Here is a 19,411-nt window from a genome sequence, read left to right on the forward strand (position 1 = left end):
GGACTTGAATGGCAATGAGTGGTTGTGAGTGGAAATGAGTGGACATGAGTGGCAATGAGTGGTTGTGAGTAGACGTGAGTAGCAATGGGTGGTTGTGAGTGGAGGTGAGTGGCAATGAGTGGATGTGAGTGGTGGGTGGACGCGACAGCGAAGTCTGTCATGTATGTTTCGTGACGACGATACCCGCTTAGCTATTTTCATGTTGTTGACAGCTGAGGGAAGCAAATATTGACTACTGAGGGCGCTCGAGGCAGCATAAAACATCATGTGCTCATGTCTTTGGACAACCGAAGCAGAGGATTCCGCTGGCACAGGAACGGCAATATTTCGTTGCATTTGTAGTTGACCATTGGCACGGGCGCAGACCCTTCGCGGATGCAATGTGCCTCTACAAGTTTTGTGAGATCCTTTATCGAATTTCGCATTGCCAGTCCTGAAAATATAGGCAGGTGTATCTTGCCACGCTCCTCGCACGGCTCGACCTCATATACACAAGAGTTACGATGCTTACTGCTGAAACAACGACTGTCCGCTTCTTGGCAATGACTACCGTAAGATGGGATCTCGAGGGCTGCAGTGGACTCTTAGGTTTTTTTTTGTGTGCCCAAGTGTGTGCATTGCAGAGCTCTGCTCTGGCTGTAATTTGTTGATTGGGCCGGACCCACGCGAAAACCTGACCTACTTGGCGCCTAAGCTTTGTCACTGGGGGAGTGAAATCGAAAGAAGCTTGTGAAATGCGATTTTGTTTATTTTTCGTGTTTTCAGTGAAGTAAGGCGCGCGCTACAAAATGGCTCACAAGTTACCTGCATACGCATTCTTCCGCGAACAATGTTGAAGAATAATCAGGTGAAATGTAAGCGCCCCCTATCACCACGCGGATGTGCATGTGGTATCCGCACGCACTAGCCTCAAAAACATCGCGCTGGTTTGTAAAACCTCCTTCAGACAGGGATTATGTGCAATGCAGAAAACGTTCTGCGCTGCATACATGTCTACAGATCGGTCACACATAGTAGCTTAGGAGGTTTTGTAAATGGATTGTTAATGACAACTCCCCTTAGCATCGTTATTACGCGGGGAAATCCTATACTTGCGGCTCATTCCAGCCATTTTCCTTTGCGTGAGGAAATCACTCGATCGTTTGAAAAACACGCTCCATTTTCGATGCCCGAAAAGTGTTCATAGTTGCCATTTGACTCCAATGTGTTCATGCAGAGTCACGGAACGTCATTGTCAAATATTGGTAATTAGACACCATCCAATACTATTGCCAAGACAAATTCATTATTTTTACTTAGACACCGTCATAGGCGCGCGCACAAGGGAGGGAGGTGCCACCCCCCCCCTCCCCCTGAATCGTCTAAGCCCCCTAATCGCCAAGTCTGCCTCATACAATTACTTATCGGACCTGTTTTGTCACAGGTTACAGTGCAGTGCTATGTCCAGTCAGGTTTTTTAGTGGCCGAAGACCCATGATGTTGCGTTCAAGAACTGTTTACTGTCCGGGTCATTTTGAGGCAAGCTTTTCAGGTTCTTTTTCGCTGTGACAGTGAAAAAAACAAATCTGTCACATATTTGCTGGGGTTTAGAGAGAATGGAAATTACTCTGGAAGCGGGATGTTACATTGATACTTCAGCGACGCAGTGGCATGCCTTCCTCTGCCGGTACTCACGTGGTGAACAAGGGAGCCGAAAGCCTCAGTGTGCTTGCGAACGTTTCAACAAGAGGGCTGTCTTAGTCAGGATGAAGACAAGACCTCTTGTGAAAACTCTGGCAAGCACCCTGAGCCTTTCCCCTCTCTTCGTTCACAGTTTGAGTTTGAAGGAACCAGCGGCTTATCTTCTCTATACCATATATTCCTCTGCCGATGTTACAGATTAAAATAAAAACTACTGGTGAATAATCTCTTGTATATTTTGAAATTACATCGCATGGAAAAAATGTTTTATAACCATTCCTCACCTTTGCGCTCCGTTCTGGCCGTAAGGGCCTAGGAGAGAAGGTTGGGGGTGGGGTGGGGGCACTGCGCTGAAACATGGCTCATTTTCATGGAGAACCCTGCGCACGCTTATGGACACCGTTCAAAAACTTCTCTAAGGATCTTAGCTGACGCTGAACAGGCACTCATCGTTTCAGCAGCAAGCCCGGAAGCGCACGTGCGTACCATTCAGTGCATGGAATATGCGTCGTCAGTGACCACTTTCATCGAGCAATGAAGATGTGAAAATTGGCCAAACAGCCCGACAAAGCCTGGGCCGCTCAGCACCCCATCTTTGCGACACAGGCTATGCTAGGGGAGCCATGAGGGCAGTCGGCTGCCGCACTCAATCTCTCAACCCCTCCGTTGTTAGATAACAAGGAAAGAGTGAGTGAACGTGAATGAGAGTGAGCGGACATGAGTGTGAGTGGTTGTGAGTGTGAGTGAGTGGTTGGGAGTGCGAGTGGTCATGAGTGTGAGTGAGTGGTTGTGAGTGTGAGTGGTCATGAGTGCGGGTGTGAGTGATTGTGAGTGTGAGTGGACATGAGTGCGAGTGTGAGTGAGTGGTTGTGAGTGCGAGTAGTCATGAGTGTGAATGCGAGTGAAGTGAGTGGTTGTGAGTGCGAGTGGTCATGAGTGGGAATGTGAGTGAGTGGTTGCGAGTGTGAGTGGACATTAATGTGAATGTGAATGAGTGGATGTGAGTGCGAGTGGCCGTGAGTGTGAGTGTGATTGAGCCACGTCTATTGGTGCCGAGGTATGAACAAACCGCAGCAGTAGGTGTTGCAAACAGCAAAAATTTATGTCTGCTGCAAATGAGAAAACTGTAGCACTAGTGCACAGCCTCCAAATTTCTAAACTTCTCTTGGACTTCTTCTCTACTTCTAAACAGCCTTAAAATTTGCTTCTAAACTCCTGTTCGTTGCTACTGAAAGTTATCATGAAGAAAGTGCCTGGCTTTTCCAGTCTGCAACAACAACAAACATGCCTTACGCAGTCTAAATGAGTCATGCCAAGCACTGTGATATGCAGCCCATTTTTCACACACACAGACATTATGAGAAATTGGGCTTAGGGTGACAGTGGAATGGGTAAAAATGCATAAGAGCTCGTACCATTTTTAGTCTTTGGCACCAGCACCTCATGAAGTTTCTTAGCGAGTGCATTTCTCTCTTCAACGTACTCATGTGTCAGATCTTCTTCAGATGCCTGCACACAAGCAAAATTAACATGAAATTTGTGTTAATAGTAATATTAATAAACAAAGCAGAGCAAACACAAAAAAAAATACCATTAAAATTAGTTTCAATTTGCAAGCCATTCACTTTAAGACAAAGCAGACTTTACTGTTTTACACTCAATGAGAGATATATGCTTTGAAGAACAATGGTCCTTTTCTTCAACCAAACAGAAGCCTCTAGAAAGGTAGTACCTAACTTCAGTACTAAATGTATGCAATGAGTCATTCCATTAAATTATTGAAAGAACTGGCGTTGGGCAATAAAACATGTCCAAAAGCAAGATTCTTTCCAGTACATTTTCTCCGAAAGCAAGATTCTTTCCAGTACATTTTCAGACAGCATTAATCAAGTTACAACAAAGTATTAAAATTTCTTGACAATATAGCTCTTTCAGGGACAAATTAGGACTCTGCACCAAAAAAATGAAGCCCAGAGACTAGCATGTTTAGGAAGAGGATAATTCCCAAATATGAGAAGATCCGGACTGAGGCTTTCTGTACCAATTTGTTTGCACAATTCCAAATTGCATCAGCAGTACCTAGAGGGTATGAAGTGTAACTGCAAGAGTTCAGTGAAAAAAAAAATTTCCCCCCATGAAAAACACTGAAACAATGAAAGTCTTCGGTGACATAAAGGTGTGTGCCACACTTCTAAAATACAAAACACAAGTATGTGCAAGGTACACAGCTTGTACCTCTGCTTTTTTTCATTGTGTGTGGGTCAGTGCGAGGTCTTGTCCAAGTGTCAGTTCTGCTAAGAGGCACAACAACGTCATTTTTGTCTTTATACTGAGTTGAGGAGGGTCTCATCAATTTGCATTTGGAATTCACAGCATTAAGCTTTCTGAATGAAGTAAAATTCATAAAATGGAATTCTGTAAGATTAAGCTACTGCAGTATTTTTGGAGTATTTGTACGGTAAAGGTGCTTTATGCTGTCGAGGTTTTACTCTTCTTTGAATTCCATCTTTGTAAGTAGTAAATCATGCTATGTCATTAAGAGTTTTTTTGTTTTTTTTTGGCAAGTTTTCTGGATGGCTTTCAACTTCTGGTGCCATTGCACCACGCAATTTTTTAATTCTCTTGGTTTTACAGTTTTCAATTGCATGCTATCAGCAATGGCTGACATCGCATGTAGGGTCATTGTTTTCACATTCTACTTGTTTTTGTCAGGTTCCTGTGATGACTACATCTGAAGAATCGACACTCATATCCAATACCACACCACATCAGGTGGGCAGCTGTTGAGACTCCTTCCTTTAAGCTCTAAAAGTCATGTGCACTAAATATAGTCATCTGCTTTGAACACATAAAAACACAGAAAAGGCAGTGAAGACGATATTTCAACAACAGAAGCGATCGCAGTAACTCAAACACGGCCACGGGGCACATTTTACTTTGTGGTCTCCACAGCCCAATGATTCCATTTGGAATCACTGATATTTCTAAACCATTCTAGTCCTTGTAATTGAGTTTTTCCAAATGAATTTGTTTTGGAGAAATAATGTGAGGTCTACTAGCCCCCTCCATATGATCAGAGAAAAACAAATAGTTTCTTTTTTTTATACACAGTGAAAGCAAGGCAGTGGTATACGTTGATGGTGGCAGCAGAGTATATGCAGTTTTTATGCTTCCCTCCTAAGTAGTAGCATTTGTCTGTGAGGAGAAACGTTGCTAATATACATATATATATATATATATACACACAAATGCTGGATCTGCCTTAAAAACGGTGGTAGTTTCATCTCCAGGCTAAGCCTGCTGCCCTTTAATGTTGCTGATTCCAACTAGAGTCACTGGGCCATAAAGGGTTAAATGTGAGCAAAATCCGTCTTGCATTGCTGCACATTTAAACCTTGTAATGCCAAGCAGTGTCACGGGATGGAGCTAGCGGCCGCGAAGACATCTGCTAGAATAGACCCAGTTGCAAGGATAAACACAGGAGGGCGTTAGGTGTGTGATCGGGTGCGGGAGGCCAGATGAATAAAGGTTGCCGGCATGGCAGCCACACACGCGTGGAGTTGTGTGTTGTGTCACCGCCAAAGCATGACACAGCATAATTAAATTTAGTTAATTTTGATGATTTCTGAATGCCTAAGAATGATAAAACTTCTCATAAATATGCAGGCACATTCAGTAAATTAGGAACAAAATTCAAAACCCACACCATCACATGCCAATGCAGCATTACGACCTCAGAAATTTTTGGCCGCTTCAGTGTTAGGGCTAGCTTTCACATGAATTTATTTTTCAGTAGGCCTCTTGCATCCCTAGAAGCTGACACTTTATGATAAGCATGTTAGAAAAGACCGGTTTTGCAAATATGTTCACAAATCTTGAAGTTGTGCAAGCAGGAATGAAAATTGTTCACATTTTTACACAGTATTGCAGGTGATACAAGGAGCATTACAGGGTTAAGCAAGAGCTTGAACTAAGATGGAGGGATCAATCACTAATACTTTGCACAGAGGATTGCACAGGTAAAGCATTAAGAAAAAAAAAACACTTTCAATAGAAACATTTCTAAAGAAGCCCTGAACCTCTCATCAGCTCGGCAAGTTATCATATGCAACAATACATTGTGCTACGATGAAGACTGCGGCCAAGTTACACAATCCTAAACAAGGCAATAACAAATACCGTATTTACTCGCATAATAGGCGCACTCGCATAATAGGCGCACTCGCATAATAGGCGCACCCCTAGTTTGGTCGCGAAAAATTAATTTTTTTATTTCTGCGCATAATAGGCGCACCCCGAACTTGGCACTGTGATCAATACTGTATTTACACGATTGCAAGCCGACGCCTCGCCGCCCCCCGCCCCCAGTCTTTATTTTAACAAAGTTTTTGCTGAACTGACTACTAGTCCTCACTAGTGCTGCTGCAGACCCACAGCATGTACAGCAACATCGCGTGGAACAGCCGCACACAGTTTTCAGGGATGCTCACTTTAAACGTCTGTTTGGAAAGCTTAACCTCCAGCCGGAAACGTTCCCGACTTAGGCCCGCGAAAACCTCGGCGCTTGGAGTCGCGTACGAAAATTTAGGCACGCCACAGTCGCAACTGCCGCGCGTGTGTGGCCTCTGCGATCAAGTGCTCGTTGCACGCAGCCGGAGCTGATCGCGGAGGCCTCGGCGCGTGCATTTCGAAAGCTATTCCCGCGTGGGTCGTGGAAAGTTTCGGTGCGGCCCCTATACGGATTTTTTTTTAAATATTTTCTTCGGGAAAACGGGGTGTGGCCTGTACACGAGTGCGTTTATGCGGTATGTTTAATTTTGTGAGTCTAAAAATTTCCGGAAATTTTACCTCACGTAATTTTACCTCACCCCGAACTTTGAGCCGGATTTTCTGGAAAAAAAGTGCGCCTATTATGTGAGTAAATACGGTAAACAAACAGCAGAGAGCAATACTAAAGTCATCTTCCTTTCTTATGACTCCTCCAATAGACAGCAGAGCCCGGATATATTGAACCTGGATATACTGAATTATTGTTTATATCGAACGGTCAGAACATTCCCTTGAAAATCTTATGAAAAAGTATAGCACTATTTTTCGTGTATAACGAACTCACATTCAACGGCACATTCAATATATTGAACTGTGCGCCGTGCCTCTCAAGTACCGCTTCTTCTAATGGCGCTCTTTGAAGCCTTTCACACGCAGAGATGGGTCGACTGCGCAGCTTTGAGCAGCTGATGGCAGTGCTGGCACTGTGAAACCGCATAACGAGGCAAGCGTGAGAAGTATTTGAGTGACCTGTCGTCTCCTATAGTAATATTCATTTTCCATGCCACATTGCTGTCATGCAGTGAAGCCAACCTAGTTAAGCCCTTATGGCGGCCCTCTCCTGGCATGCTTTGCTGCTGAAGCCGCTGCTGAAACCAACCACACCTTAGCTTTATTGACATTGCTACGAAGAAGACAAAGAAGTGGGCAGTGGCGCGGGACACAGCGCTCGCTGCGGGCTATGCATCATCCTGGTGCCTGGAGCACTGTCGCCTTCTGCTCGCCTTGGTCGTTGGCCGAGGGGAACTGGACTCCGCTGCCCGGCTCAACCCCAGCTCGACTTGACCAGAACTGACCAGCCACTTTTCCCCGCCCTGACCACAAGACACGACGACCAGGACCACACACGCTATGACCTGACAACGACAAGAACCAAGACGGCACCACCGCCCAAGCTATCCGTAGAGACCATGAGCCATGACCTTCGGCTCTGGCCGACCGACTGCTGGACCTGAAGCTCCAGAGGCAACCATTCATGAGATCATCCCATTCATCTTGGTGACAAGCCTTTCATCTTCTATCTCTTCTGACCATGCTCACCACCACCTCATCCCACAGAATGCAAGCAGTCAATCAGGACAATCACTCGGTGGCCCCGGGTAATGTTACGAAGAAGACGAAAGCAGGCACGCTAGGCCCGCAGCCATTCATTAAATCATATTTCATCTGTCATCATGTCACCCTGTTCCTTGGCTTGCCACCTCGTATCAATATTACTGCATTTATATTTCACCGGTAACAGGATCGAATATCTTAAGATAGGTAGTGGCAAGTTCCAAACCATCTTCCACTGCAGATTTGATGTGAAGCAGGTTAGGCGCAGAAACGCCTAGCGAGCAGTGTGCTGCCAGCACACCGGCGCACAGCACATTGCTGCTAGAACGGGTCAAGCATGGGTGCAACGAATTTTTGCTTCTAGGTTACACAAAAGCTTTCCTATTACCATTTTTATATATTTGATTATCAATATATTGAACTATTTCGTGATACCCTCCAAATTCAATACATCTGGGTTCGACTGTAGTGCTGCAGTCAGCATTGGAGGGTGTCAGTGCCCACACTGACCCACACAGCCGTTAGCACCATCACTTAACACACCAATGGGAGCTAGGTTTCCATGAAGAATGGCACCAGCTACGGCCTCTGCAAGAAGGATGGTGCCCCTGGAGGCACAAATGAGGGGAGAATAGAGTAGAGATCCTAAGTTAAAAGGGACAGTAAAAGCTTAACTCCGCGACTGCTGGCTGGAAATGGATAGTGGTGAGGTCTAGCTTCAGATATTCTAAAGAAAAAAAACACTGTTATCGCAGTTTGCTTATGAAATCAGCATGTGGTGGCAATACTAGTATTTCATTTTTTTTTTTACCTTTTCTGGTTTATAAAAGCTCCATTTTCAGTGAAAGTAACCTCTATGTTATTAAAATGCAGTATTCAGCTGATATGGGCCAATTTCAGTTTGTCCTCAGTGTCCCTTAAAGAAAGTAAAAAATTTATTTGCAAGTTTTTAAATATCCAGTAACTTCAATTTTCTTCAATTAATGCAATTTTTTGCACTTCTGCGACCCATGCACTACACACAACCAAACAGCAAAAGTTAAAACTTTTATCCAACTTTCATGGTCCTGGCAGATACCATTATCACACTTTTCACGGAAACATTAGAACAAGGCTCCTGATCTTCAATATCAAGGAAAGATCTTCCATGACACAATTTCATAAAACTGTTTTAAGAGCACATTTTTCGGGATTGGTCACCAGCTATAACTGAATACTGAATTACAAAAGGGTGCGGCCAACTGTAAGGGCCATCTGAAATATTATGGATGTGCAAGGCAGCCACATTTGTTCATTTCTGTTATTTTACAAAGGGAACAAATAAACCACCACCAGCGCTTGTGCATAACAGTACAGTAGTGCATGCTGACACGAGTGTGCCTCTGTACAACAAGCAGTTGCTGAGGTATGTCGCACAGCTAACAGTGTTCACTAGCCAAACCAGTGGCAATATCGACACCAGACACATGAAAGCTAATGCTCGTAACAGATATATGATGATAATCAATTCATCTTAGACAGTCACTGTAATGTCGCTATAAAAGTATGCATCCTAGCTTCTGTAGATAAAAGCATAATATAAATTATGCCAGCTGTACCCATGAAAAAATTATCCCACACTTAATATTCAACAGGACACATACATAATGCTACCACAGAAATTATATTTATATCATGAACAAAGTTTATGATCAAAAATGGTGCAGAGAAGACATAATGAAGGTTACTGCACCGACTAAAAGAAAGTAAACAATACCACACCATGTGCCTCTTTAAAATTTTGTCACACCCAAAAACAAATGAGCACAACCAGGAAGAGAAATATTACAATTACCTGGGACAGGTCAGTCAAGAGGTTCCGCTTGACAGCAGGAATAAACAGCGTATGGCACTCCAGTGACTTGAACACATCTACATTACAAAGCGAATATACAAGGACTGATGCTTTTTGCAAACCACTGCAATTTCTATAAAACATTTTTCTGCAATGACCTGATTAATTCCTCAACAAAGATGAATCTGCTCATTTATTCTGCCCATTAAGAGGCATCACATCGTGATACATAAAAAAAAACTGTGTACTGCAGCACCTCGAAACTTTGCTTTAGTGGAAACGGCTATGTCACATTAAGGCTGTCATATAAATGACAGAAATTTGTTTCCCTCTTGTACAGTGCTAATAACCAGAGTTACTCCTCACATATTAGCTTTCTACAACTTGGGAGCGGGACAGTGATAACCTTCCAGTACATAGCCCATGTTTCAGGGAAGCCTGCCACTAAATTTAATGCGAAAGCAATATATGGCTCATCGGCAAATAAACCTGATGTCCAGAAAAAGTGGCATTCCAAAAACCCGGTGACCCGGCAAAGAAAAATAAGGTTTCTTTCCAAGGTGCAGGGAATTGAGCCCAGGACTCTCAGACTGAGAGGCGAGCACACAACTCATAGGCCACAAAACCGTGTTGCTTCTTGGGGTAGTATACGCGTTGCCTTACGACTGTATGCTAATGAGTCATTAGGAAGGAAAGGAAAAGTAATAAATTTAAAAACTAATAACAATGCTTTTGCATTCAAAATACAAAAGTAGTCCTAAGTGCTCTTCGTAACTTTTAAAAACAGGTTTTTCGAGGTAAAAAAAATGGAAAAAGAAAGTGCTGGTGGACGTCACAAAACGGGTGAGTCACGTTAACCAGTAAGCTAGTTAACTAAATTCTAACAGTTAACTTAGGTGGGAAGCAGAGCACAAAAAACGAGGACTGGAAGAAGGTGACATGGACTCGCGCTGACCAACAACTGATCTGTCACCTTCATCTTCTTCCCGTCCTCCTCCTTCCCATGTCACATTCTTTACGTCCTTTTTTTTTGTGTGCTGTTTCTCACCTAAGTCATGCACCAACTAGCCCAACAAGTTTATTGCAGTTCAATAGTTAATTTTTTAACTATTACATATAGGCACCAGGCTGCAATTACAGATTTGTAGCTAGCTGGCCATTAGTAACAGCCATACCTGTTTTCAGAATTTCAAAGACACGATTACTATTGCCACTGTGGCTCGACAAATTTTCGCCATTTTTCTTTTTTTTGGTAGCTGGTACTGAGGTTTTACAAGCATTCTGTCTGTTGCGCTACAGCCATAGTGAGTTGAATGCAGATACAAGAACTTGTACAATCATTGTATACATTTCATTCTTCTTCGTTCAAAACTATTTCAAACCGAAGAGTGCTTACTTGAGAGTCCACCATTTACTTACTATATGTGGTACATAGCACTGTTACGGTTTCTAGTCTAAACCCTAGCACCTAGGCACTAAAATCCACTGTTTTGTTTGCATTTGGCAATTAAATGCATCCAAGACCTGTCTGCTCATGGCCCTCAAATGTCTTGCGTTAAATAATCAAACTATGCCGTCATCCGTGGTAACCTTGCCTATGATTAGAGGAATGAAATGTACACAGCAAGTAAAATGCCGAAGAAGTAAAGGAACTTCACTGCCACCAAGAGCAAGGGCCACCACTCTGCATCACAGTTCAATGAGTGCACCACTGCTTGCTGACGCCTTGCTGCAGGTGGCACAGCGCTTTTATTTTGGATTAAATGTGAAAGTACCATTAACAAGGAGTTCAGAAAATCATACTGGCTAATGGCAGCACTGAGTTGGACACAAGAGCAAATCAGCCTGTGCTTTAGGCATCAAAAGTGTTTACGGTTCTTTCTGATAGCAGTACAAGCCCTGATATGCAAGCAACTCTACCAATCAGGCTGTGACACGAGTATTACCCACAGAGCTACCTGCTAGCGATATCCACATAATCAGCGATTTGCCAATTAACTCATACAAAAGCATGTTTATGGTCTAATAATAAGGGGAATCCCCCAAGGTGGAGTAGATTTGTAATAAGGGAGCAATTACTCATGAGCATCCACCCAAGTGGAGCCGTACGGCTACAAGGGAAAGCTATACAGCTTCCACAGAAACTTTGGAGTTGTAAGTAATTGCTCTTTTATTAGAAGCATGCTAACAGCAACATATCTTGGCAGTCTGTCTGCAGAAAATCACCTCTAAGAGTAGTTACACAGAGTAGTTGTAACCTCTTTCCATTTGATAAGTTATAATTTAAAGGGAATGCAATAAACCCACATGAGAAAAGCAGAAAAGGATTATAATCCTTGCCAAGTGAAAAGTGCAAAACAGAACACAGTAGACATGAAGACAACAGAACGATGATACAAGCACTTGTGCAAAACACAAGTGATTAAGTTTTGTTTCATGCTTTTACTTTCTAAAATTAATTATCAAATGGTCCACTAAACCACTGCTTTAAGAGGACATGGCTTTCAGATTGTGAAGAATGGCCAAAAAATGCTTTATGGTTTCTGGGGGTTTAATGTGCCAAAGCTACTCAGGCTATGAGGAACGCCGTAGTAAAGGGCTCTGCAAATTTCGTCCCCCTGGGGTTCTTTAACGTGCACTGACATCGCACAGTACATGGACCTCTAGAAGTTCACCTCCATCAAAATTAATTTCAACCACTTCAGGTTCTTTCACGTGCACTGACATCACATTAACTGCTTTCAGCTTCATACACAAGCACCTAGTAATGAAAAAAAATATGAGCCAACAGTCACTCACCCAAGAGGCTGATTTTGTATTCTTCACTCTCTCGAGAGTGTGCTTCCATTAGCCGATGAAGCCACTGAGTAGGTGTCTCATTGTTTACAGTTGTCTGCACAAAGTCCTGCACGACCTGTTCATACAGAAACAAAAAGCACTAAATAACTGCCTAGTTTACACACAAAACAGTAATCAAGTGATGATGACCTAGCATGCACAGCCGGCACCAGCGGGTAATTTATTAAGGAGGGATGCGGCAATTAAAATGGCTAATTTGGTTAAAATTTATCATTTCTCCATTTAATTTTTCTTTTGCAATCCTCGGGCCTTCATTTGTCTCAGTGTCAAAAATTGTACCGACATATTCAGTACAAATTTAAAAAATTACGTTTTTTTTTTTTCTGTGGTTGTCAAAAATTGCGAGTGAATCGTGAAATCGTGCTTATCATGGTCCCTGCGCGACGAAGAACCACCATCTTATTATCACCATAAGGAGACGATATCAGAAGATCAGAGTTTACAATGGCTGCGGTCCCAAATTTTTCTGACCAAAAGTAAAAGCATGCGAGGTGAGAAACAAGGCATATGAGGCAAAAAACTACACAAATAAGAAAACAAGTTTTAAGGACGATTTCCTCTGCTATCAATCTTTTTGTGATTGCGAACACTCATCCCTATGGCATTTTGTATCGAATTACAATAGAATTATTGTTTTTTGTGCATGAATCCCGAGATGCTCAGGAGTAATAAAGCTCTCATTTTTGCCATGTACACGCGCAATATTTTTAGAGTTACTTTTGTAATAACCATTTTCATGTAAATACGCATGCTGCAGTTCAGCTTTTGCCTTCATGAGTACTGGCATCTAAAAAAGAACTAATAGCTTTATTGCACACCTGCTTAACTATAAAAAACTTAAGCACTCTTTTCTTACTTTTTAATGCCCTAGGAATGACTCTACGACAGTGTTCATTGTAATTACTCAACTATACAAGCTGGCTGAAAATAAAATGCTTTTTCTGGAATGAGCGTAAAAAGTTACTTATATGTGCCAATTTTGGTTACATTTTATGCATGAACACTGAAAATAGTTATAATTGCCGCCATCCCCTCTTAAGTTGGTCCCTTTCAATCTCTTGTAGTATGCGCGACTCCAGCACACAATTGCATTGTTTCTTTCTACACCTGCAATAACCAAATTGGCAGGGGTTGCCAATACTTAAAGGCCATCAACTAGACTTAAGATGGGCAGCTGAGCTGGGCTGTTGCTGGCAGGGCCCGATGACAGGCAAACAATCATGGCTGCCTGCAGCTCCTAGTAATAATGTAGAGTAAAATATGCCTAGACTCATCAACAAAAGCTTATTTCAGGCAAGAAGTATAGCTTACAGCAATAAAAAATTGTATTTTGGACTTTTTATGCATGCCTCTAGTGAACGGCAATGACTGGCCATCACAGAAGGTGCTCTGAATTTATTTTCCAAGACAAGCAAGAAGTCAACAAAGGTAAGTGTTTAAATAAAGTTCAATGCCTCTAATGACTTTTAACTTCAATTCATTTGTCTCCACTGATTGGGTTAAAGTGTTTTTAAACCTCAGTTTCTTGATCCCTATTAAACTTCACGTAAAAGAGCAATCCAACATGTGCTATGATGTTTCATAAGTATAAGCTACATGCAATACAGCATATTTTTTTTAAACTTCCACTACTAATTCATAAAACCATGCTACACTACAAAATTGTAAAAAAAAAATCTATAAAAGATCAACAAGCATTTCAACAGCAAATGTGCCATTAAACAAGGCATATTGAGCTATAGGGCAGTTTGTTTAGCTTGATCACAGTACTTCATAAAACATTTTCTAGGTTCACTCAAAAATATGAAGACTGTGAAAAATGTCAGATCTATGTTGCCGTGTTCCCCACCAAGAAAACATTTATTCTTCTGAAGACCAAGGCCAAGAGACATACCCAGAGCAAAGGAGGAAAGCTCAGCAAGTCATGAACGAATTCTCCATTCCACTTGGCTTTGGACAGTTGTGATCTCAAAGCAAAAAGCTGTATAGTGCAAAAGAGGGTAAAGTACAATAGTAAAAAAAAAAGAACACAATGCATTTTTCTCTGTGACACAAAAGTTGAGATATAAAAAGCGCATGCAGTGGGAAGCAGTACACTGACATGCTGCCCACAGCCAACTACTGCAGCATTCTACAACCAAGCCTCAGGGCAAATATCTCTGCAGTAATCTGGATGGGAGGATAGAACATGCAACTCAGCATAAATTCATAACAGCTGTAGCTTGAAGTTACAGCCTCTCTTAATATTGACAATTTATGACTAACGTAGGTTTATTGGTGATAAGAGTCATGAATTGTGCACTATAAACGTTATCTTGCCCTCTGTCAACACCAATCAAACAAAGTACACTTCTCTGCAGGCAAGAACTGCTCAGAATATTTCTAATAGAACACTGAGCTAGTACAGTAGCACCATATGTTTCCACAAATATGCATTTATAATAAATGACACATAACAAAGCTGGAGTTCCTGCAGGTATACTGTAACATTACTGCAATTACCTACCTACTGGTATTTACCCAGTCACAACTCATCAGACATGATAAAGGGTTGAAATGCACGAATTCATATATGAGACAAACCAGCAGTATATGAGCCCACAAGCTTCACACATATTATTAACAGCAACAGCATTCAAGTTAAGTACACTGCAGAACAAAGGCATCTCCAAATGATCCACAGTTACTCTGTCTTGTGCCACCTGCAGCCAAGCTATTCCAGCAAATTTCCTAAGCTCACCACTTCATCTGACTGAACCACCAGTGATCTGTGTGTTCATTCCCTTGGTATCCACTTTGTCACTCGAAGAGACCACTGGTGACCAGTTCAGCGCATTATGTATCCTGCCCATGTCTATTTCTGATAGAACACCTTCAACTTGTGTTTGCTCTCTAAACTTAGCTACTTTATTTATTTCTATCAAATTTATGCCTATCCTTTTCCTTCCCATTAATTGATGCACTATCATTAGCTTATATTTAGTATTTTTGGTAGTCTCCAAGATTTGCCCCCATAAGTGAGTGCCACAAAGATAGGATATGGGCAAGCTGCTGCTCATAATTTCAGATTGACAGTTAAATGTACTGCCCCATTCTTATTCATGCGCTAATTTCTCTCCAACGACTCATATCTGCTCTGAATACTTGGCTGGCTTAGATGTACACCTTTTCTTGACTATTACCAATACCAGTACTGTTGTTCCTTTACCAAACTACTCAAAAGTATGGTGCTCTTATTAATTTTTAGGCCTACTACTGCAATTTGCATGCCTAGGTCCTCAATCACCTCATCCTTCCAGATTTAAAGCTCTGATTATTTCTTGGCACACATGCTGACACTTAAAAAGAAAAGACTGTCTCTCTGCCTCACACCCCTTATGAATGATCATTTCTACTACAGTTAGCTTTAGGAGACAACGTTTCTGAACTAGAGGCTGCCAAAGTGTTTCCCATTAATCTTAACACCTCATCCTTCCAGATTTAAAGCTCTGATTATTTCTTGGCACACATGCTGACACTTAAAAAGAAAAGACTGTCTCTCTGCCTCACACCCCTTATGAATGATCATTTCTCACTCTTCCAATGGAAGACTATGGTCAATAAGAAGTTCTTGTAGACACATTTTAGCATATTACATGTGGCTCCTCAATGCCATGCTTACATAATGCCGACACAACTACTGATGTTTCCATAGTAACATGCATTTTTGTAGTCTATGGACGCCTAAGAAGACTGCACTTACCCCACTGGGACCATTTGGGAGGCCAGTAAGAGCATAAAAAAAATCAAATCAATTAATATTTCATCAATTTATTGTTTAATCTCATATCTCAGACTCATATTTTAGCTGCCATTTTCGTACTTTAAATTGTTTTTTATTTTTTAAATCATGAAGTACATTTACTCAGAGGCTGCACAGTGGCGGATGAGTGCACAGCTACGTAATCACCTACGAAAACCCAATCCTATTCCTGGTGGCAAGTTTGGACTGAGAGGAGTTTGGGGGAAATTAGCAGACAAAAAAGGGAGAAAGCACAGGTACAAGAGAATACATTACAAAAGATATGATGAGACTAAATCTATAAAATAAGATAGCAAAAGTATAATTGCATAGGCTGTTAAACTATACATGTATAACAGTATTATAGTATAAAACAGTAATACCATGAAATCCAAGGAGAAGTGTTTGAGAACTGTTAATATTAACGCATGCAGTGTTCTGAACAAAAAAGACTTACTTGAAATTATATTACTGGATATGACCCTCACATAAGAGTCCTTACTAAAACTTGGCTACATAATGGCATAAGCAATGACCCGGTATTTCCCTTTGATTATAAAGTTATTCACAAGGACAGGGCTTCTAGAGGTGGCGGTGTAGCTGCTCTCTTGAAAGGCTCTATTGAATGTGTTCTCGTGGGCAACGTTGCTGAACTCGAATGTCTATGCACTAAATTGTCTTGCTGGAGTCATTTTTTACCCTCTATGCATGCTATAGGCCACCGGACGCTGTGCCTGACTACTTAATTCAACTACAAAGTCATATGCACCAGTTCTAAAAGAAAAAGAAATTATTTATAGGCAATTTCAATCTGCCAGGTATGAACTGGGATAGTTTCTGGGGATGTAACAAATCTAGCAGTAGCACAGACAATATGTTTGACATCGTGCCCACAGATAGTCTCGTTCAAATGGCCAGCGAGCCTACTTGTGAGCAAGGCTCATCATCTTCTATGTTAGGCCTAGTTTTCATAAGCCACGATTATTAGTTTTTATAAGCGTATTAATTGAGCAAGACCTTTCAGATCATCACCTAGTGAGTGTTACGTTACCCCTTGCTAAGAATATTTCTTGTAATAAAAAGAAGCGAGTCATTCAAGCTCTTTTAAGGATCATTCTAGAGCTGCCGCCACTTCAGTTACAGATCACATAAAGCTTGTTCATCTGAATTTGATGAAAGTAATGACGTCAGCGAGTTGTGGGAGCGGTTCATTCAGGTGTGTCAATTTTGCTTGAATGCCTTAGTGCCAATCAAGAGCAAAAATGTGCATAAATGTACACCCTGGATGACAAGCAAAATTATTAACCTTAAGCAAAAAAACATTAATCGTAAGTCTAGTCTTATCCATTATCCAAACGCTAAAAAATAATCTTGACTGCACTGTACGTGAATCAAAAGACTACTAGTTTAACAGGACTTTACCCAGTTTTTTAATAACGACCCCTGTAAATTTTGGAATTACCATATGTACTCGTGTATAAGCCGCCCTCATGCACAGCCTGCACCCTCCCTTTCAGCCACAAAAATTAAAAAAAAAAAAAAACCTGCCAAAAACGCGCCTAGTCCCACAGAGTGCTACAAGACGGTGCCAGTCAGTTTTTCCTCCATTGCATTCATTATCATCATCGTTGTGCAACACGTTTCCATGGCTTTCTGTTTACGGTTTTCACGGTGCCTTGCCCACTACCATTTGGTACTTGTTATCCAGTGCTTCGTTCAGAAGTGTGTGGACTGCTTGTAGTAAACGAACAAGTGCATTTCACTTAGCTGCCGCAAGGTTGCATCGAGGCTGATTCATGGCAACACTTCACTGCAACATGCTGTTTGAAAATTCTTCACACAGTTCGGGATGTTGGCAGCCGTTAATATGGGCGCCAGGCTGCTGGCTACAATTTTTGGTGGCGACGCCAAGGCTAGCAGACGACCAGGCCTGCACTCGACCATTCGTTTTGGAAGCAGCCAGTGCCAAGCTGCACCTGAACTGCAGGAACTGGCGCTGCACACTAGTGGCACTGCCTCGGAACTTTACAGAACTGGTGCAGGGAATGCAGGTAAATCGAACGGACCTCATATCTTGAAGTCGCTTTCCCCATCAGGTTTTATAGGAGGCACTCTGCGAGTTAAAAATGCTTAGCCATTTTGTATTCAAAAAAGAAGCACTGATGGATTTTCACATATCTTAAAGCTACAATATGGCTGTAAGGGGCTCCAGATGACAGGGTTCTTTAACTTTCTCTGCACAGTACATGTGGTTTTTACACTTCACCTTCACCAAAATGTGGCTGTTGTGGCTGAGCATCAAACCCATAACTTTGTGTTTAACAGCAGAATGCCAGAAATGCTGAGCCACATTGGTGAGTCCATTTTTCAGGTCTCCTCGATTTGGCTGCACTTTCTGCACTAGTTCACAAAGGTACCGTGCCAGTGCAACATCAGTTCTTGCGGCGCAAGTGTAGCCTGACCCTAGTGCTCTCTGTGCAGCAGCCAATCAAGTGCAAAAAAGCAGAAACATTCGTCTGCTGCAGCCATGTATTGGTGTTGTCACGTGGTTTCACATACAGGGTCTGTTCTGAAAGTAGTAGGACTGGTTTTTTCCTGGGCGAACGGGCGGACTAGAGGTGGTCTGCGCGTGCAGGATCGTTGAAGGGGGATATTGGGAATACTGGGGAAAATCGGCAGTTGGCTCTCGGCCATTGAAGAGAGTAGGTCGCTTGTACTGTGAACCCCTGTCGAAAGGTCTCGTCATGCAGAATCATCGAGCGTTTACTGGATCAGCGATACGCGACCAAATTTTGAGTAAATCTTGGTAAAATGGGCAAAGAGACTCACAACATGATTAAGGAGGCCTGCGGTGACGCTTACATGGGTAGATCAGGTGTTTTTTGAGTGGCACAAGCTGTTTCGCGAAGGTAAGGAAAGATTGGAGGAAGACGACCGCTCCAGACGCCCTTCGACCAGCAAGACCAACGAAAATGTGTAGCGAGTGAAACATTTACTTAACAGTGATCGTAGAATGAGTATCAGAATGATTGCTGATGACTTGGGCATTCCTCAAACCCAAGTTTTTGAGATCGTGACAGAAAACTTATCCATGAGGAAAGCGTGCGCGAAGTTGGTGCCGGGAGTGTTGTCAGAGAAGGTAAAGGCCAACCGGTAGGATCTTCTTCATCATGTGAATGAGGACCCCGATTTTTTGCCCACCACAAGGCGGCAACGCTGCCTGAGCCCCCCTACAGCCTCGACTTCGCCCCGCCAGACTTTTTTCTATTCCCAAGAATAAAATCGACGCTCAAGGGGGAACATCACGGATCAGTAGAGGTGGTTCAACAGGCCGTGACGAGGGAGCTAAACAGCATTCCTGTCCAGGTGTTCCT

At 42.3% G+C, this 19,411-nt stretch overlaps 1 protein-coding gene across 2 annotated transcripts in view; it reads right to left on the reverse strand.

The window, feature by feature from the left end:
• The window catches only part of LOC149353017 (guanylate-binding protein 3-like), a 74,476-nt gene that overhangs the window by 47,008 nt on the left and 8,057 nt on the right, over positions 1–19,411 (reverse strand). For both annotated transcript variants that reach the window (XM_089582218.1, XM_089582219.1), the window contains 4 exons: positions 14,151–14,237; positions 12,197–12,311; positions 9,398–9,474; positions 3,096–3,189 (listed from right to left, as the gene is read on the reverse strand). In XM_089582218.1, coding sequence (XP_089438344.1) covers positions 3,096–3,189; positions 9,398–9,474; positions 12,197–12,311; positions 14,151–14,237 — 373 coding nt within the window. The remainder of the gene's footprint in view (positions 1–3,095; positions 3,190–9,397; positions 9,475–12,196; positions 12,312–14,150; positions 14,238–19,411) is intronic.

This window comes from Amblyomma mixtum, chromosome 3 (genome assembly GCF_055824585.1).
Source record: "Amblyomma mixtum isolate Tamu chromosome 3, ASM5582458v1, whole genome shotgun sequence".
Lineage (NCBI taxonomy): Eukaryota > Metazoa > Arthropoda > Arachnida > Ixodida > Ixodidae > Amblyomma > Amblyomma mixtum.